The sequence below is a fragment of the Anarrhichthys ocellatus genome, unplaced genomic scaffold (assembly GCF_004355925.1).
Source record: "Anarrhichthys ocellatus isolate YVR2014 unplaced genomic scaffold, GSC_Weel_1.0 scaffold34, whole genome shotgun sequence".
Taxonomy (NCBI): domain Eukaryota; kingdom Metazoa; phylum Chordata; class Actinopteri; order Perciformes; family Anarhichadidae; genus Anarrhichthys; species Anarrhichthys ocellatus.
Window position 1 is genome coordinate 5115295 of NW_022280064.1, and position 3602 is coordinate 5118896.

At 42.9% G+C, this 3602-nt stretch overlaps 1 protein-coding gene across 5 annotated transcripts in view; it reads right to left on the bottom strand.

Moving 5' to 3' along the window:
* Positions 1–3602, bottom strand: part of LOC116393655 (heterogeneous nuclear ribonucleoprotein Q-like) — a 13839-nt gene that overhangs the window by 5591 nt on the left and 4646 nt on the right. For 2 of the 5 annotated variants that reach the window (XM_031866185.1, XM_031866184.1), the window contains exons 6-10: positions 3246–3381; positions 2932–3137; positions 2694–2843; positions 2463–2584; positions 1306–1705 (exon numbers count right to left, since the gene is read on the bottom strand). In XM_031866185.1, the coding sequence (XP_031722045.1) occupies positions 1306–1705; positions 2463–2584; positions 2694–2843; positions 2932–3137; positions 3246–3381 (1014 nt within the window). Of the gene's footprint in view, positions 1–599; positions 1706–2462; positions 2585–2693; positions 2844–2931; positions 3138–3245; positions 3382–3602 lie in introns of those variants that run through there. The other 3 variants (XM_031866183.1, XM_031866182.1, XM_031866181.1) reach the window with 2 other exon arrangements.

A 3602-nucleotide genomic window follows, 5' to 3' on the forward strand; every position in this document is an offset into this window, starting at 1 on the left:
GTTTTTTGGACATGAGAGGAACTCATAAAAAAGGATGTCACCACACATACAGAGCACTTGAGAGATGCCGACTAATAAAAAAAATAAATAAATAAAAAAGTGATTTTTCTTTTTGGATTTTTAATGGCATGCAAGGTGACACTGTATGTAGCATGTGGCTAACACTGGCAAACCTTTAGTCCATTTTCTTCCACAAGGAAAAGCCTTTTTCAATTTTTTTAAGGCAATTTGAAGAGAGAATTTGCCGAAACATGAATTTGCAACACAATTTGAAGTTTTTTTTGTACACATGTGCGTGTATGTTTATTAAAGCAGACAAACAGCAAAGAATACAAGCCAAAATGTAAAGCCAAAAGATAAGGACTACGATCGCCCTTTTTTTTTTTTTTAAAAAACAAACATTTTTTCGTTTTTAAAAGATTTATCATCACGTTTGAGAAAAATTTTAGATGCAAATATGTGCTCGAGCTGTCTATTTGGCTATAGCTTTATGTATGTTTTTAGAGATTCTGGTTTCCATGTTTTAAGTAGCTAACAGCAACAAAGCATATGTCTCCTAAACTTGTATTTAAAAACAAATGAAATTACAATTTGCATTTACTTTGTGACAATACAAATTGTAATTTCATTTGTTTTTAAATACAAGTTTAGGAGACATATGCTTTGTTGCTGTTAGCTACTTAAAACATGGAAACCAGAATCTCTAAAAACATACATAAAGCTATAGCCAAATAGACAGCTCGAGCACATATTTGCATCTAAAATTTTTCTCAAACGTGATGATAAATCTTTTAAAAACGAACATATGTTTGTTTTTTAAAAAATAAAAAAAGGGGGGTAGAAAGAAAACCAGTTCGCCAGAAACAAGTTGGAGTGACTACGGTTCGAGTCCAAGCGGATTATTAAAATATGTACAAAAAGATATCTTGCCAGATGCCACCAATTTTGAGGAGAAAAAATAAAAATTGCCGGCAACCGTATGAGATTGAGGGCCAATCAGATCAAGTCTCTAAATTAAAAAAAAGACAAAAAAAACCAACAAACCACGTATTTTTTGTTATCAAAGCCCTACTTGGTTTACTTCCACTGTTGCCCAAAAGAATCCTGATAAAATTCCTGGTTGTCGGATTTGTAACCGGAATAGTTACCAGAATGATCACCACCTTGAAGCGGTTGCTGAGCAATGGGTTGAGAGCCCCAGTTCTGATTATTGGTCTGGCGACGCTTGGAATCTGGCTGGTTGTACCCGTCAGCTTTGCGCTTTCCTCCTACATTTCCACCGCGGCCACCCCGAGCACCACGTACCCCTCCTCGCCCTCTTGGCTGCAGGCTGCCTCCTCTTGCTCCCCGCCCGCCGCGGCCTGGTCCGGGCCCGCCCCGCTGGGAGAAGTTGGCCCTCCCTCTGGGTGCACCGCCACCGCCTCCGGAGCCGCCGCGTCCTCTGGCCGGAGAGGATCCGCCCCGGGAACCCCGGTTACCGCCCCGTCCTCTGCTAGGGGCCTGGAAGTCGTCGTAGCCGTAGTAAGGGTCGTCGTAGCCGCCGCGGTAGTTGTGGTAGTCGTAGCCGTAGTAGTCGTAGTAGTCCTCGTACCCGTAGTAGTCGGGGGGGTAGGCGGCATAGCCTCCACGGTTGCCGCCTCTGCCACGGCCTCTGACCGGATGCGGCATGTGTGAGGGAGGAGAGTAGTAGTAATAGTCATCGTACCTGATGAGGGTGAAAGAAGGAAGGAATACAATTAATTAACAGTTTATAGTTTCAAATCATAACGTTGACATTAAGACCTTTGAATGCAGCTCAGCTTTTATACATTTGTCTATTTGACAAATGTATAAAAGTCTACTAATCGTAGCGTGAGATTCGGTGGAGGTTACGTGGGATTGTTTGACTCGATCCAAACATTTACAATAACGACAGAGCGGTTTCAAGTCCAAATGTCTTGATAAAATCAATTGATAAAATATGCTGCTTCAATCAATATTTGTTGGCGTTTATAGACTTTTAATTTAATTTTCAAAAGATGCTGCACACAAAAGGAGCCACCCACCTGTATCAACAGGTCGGTGTAACTTGTCACATTTATTTTGGCTACATATAGATATATAAATACATTTTGACTGACGGATTGATAATAGTTACATCATAAGCAGGAATCAACAAACAGATGTTTTCTTAAGTCTAGAGATGATGAGTAGGACACGACGTCTCTGAAGCACAGTATTCAATTTAAAATGGCATTTATTTAACAAATTGCCTTTCAATAAAACTTTTGATTAATTGTGCAGCCTAAGACGGAACCGACGAGTTAAATTAATTAACGAAAGAAATAAAAAAAGGACTTCTTAAATCATATTAATTCCTTTGAAAGTTTGGTTTACGGACTTTTTAATATTTTGTTTTGTGTCGACGCCATAGACGTTGGAAGCTTATGAATATAAAGGAACTCTGTGTTCGTCCTTCTTACATTACTGTTTTGGCCGCTTGTCTCTGAGCTTTGCGCTCCTTCCGTTTCTGATCGGGCGGTTTGGCAAAAACGATCTCGATGGGTTCTCCTTCCAGCTCCTTCCCGTTCATTTCCTCCAACGCCTGAGAGGAAAGAAGCAGCCAGTCAACGTTTGTTAACGTTTCTGCAAACGTCTTTTTTTTGGTTCAAACAACCAGTTATGTAAGATTGAAGCAGATCAACTCCCCCTACCTTCACTGCACCGTCCCTCTCCTCAAAGTGAATGAAGGCGTAGTCTTTGAGCTTCTTGACTCGCTCCAGCTTTCCAAACTCACTGAAGGACGTCTCCAGCAGCTCCTCTGTGACGCCATTGGCCAGATTCCTCACAAATAAAACCTTCACCTGCAGAAAACGGACAGAGGAGGAGGAGGTGAAAAACCCCTCACGTCAGCCTCTCCTCCAACGAGTCCTACACATGATAAGTTCTCACCTTGGACATGACTTCCGGGTCCGGGTCCTCGATGGGGTCGGCCCACTCCACCGTCACCACGTTGCCCCACACCTTCACCTTGCCGCTCATGAGCCGGCGGCGAGCCTGAGCGGCCGTTTTGTGGTCTTCGTACTCCAGGAAGCAGAAGCCCCGGTTCTTCTTCTTGTCGTCGGGTTGATGGTACAGTATGACGTCACTGAGGCCCTCTGACGGTAATAAAAAGACATTCCTTCATTTACAGATTGGTTTCTGAACTAAAACACAATGTCATGCATCTATACATTTAAAAAAGACGACATTGAGATATGTTTTACCTGTGACTTTAGCAAACTCTTCAACAATCTGCTCCTTTGTTTTACTCTTGGGAATGGAGCCAACGAATAGCCGGTTGTTGGCGACAGATATACAAACACCGATGTGTTTGCCGGGACGAATCTCATGATTATTGCACTATAAGAAAAAAACATAAAATAAAACATGTCGCTTCCAACTTTGCTCAGAGAACATTTCCCAAACAAACCTGACCCTTAACTCCCGACAGACAGGCACTAGCGTCCCGACAGACAGGCACTAGCGTCCCGACAGACAGGCACTAGCGTCCCGACAGACAGGCACTAGCGTCCCGACAGACAGACACTAGCGTCCCGACAGACAGACACTAGCGTCCCGAC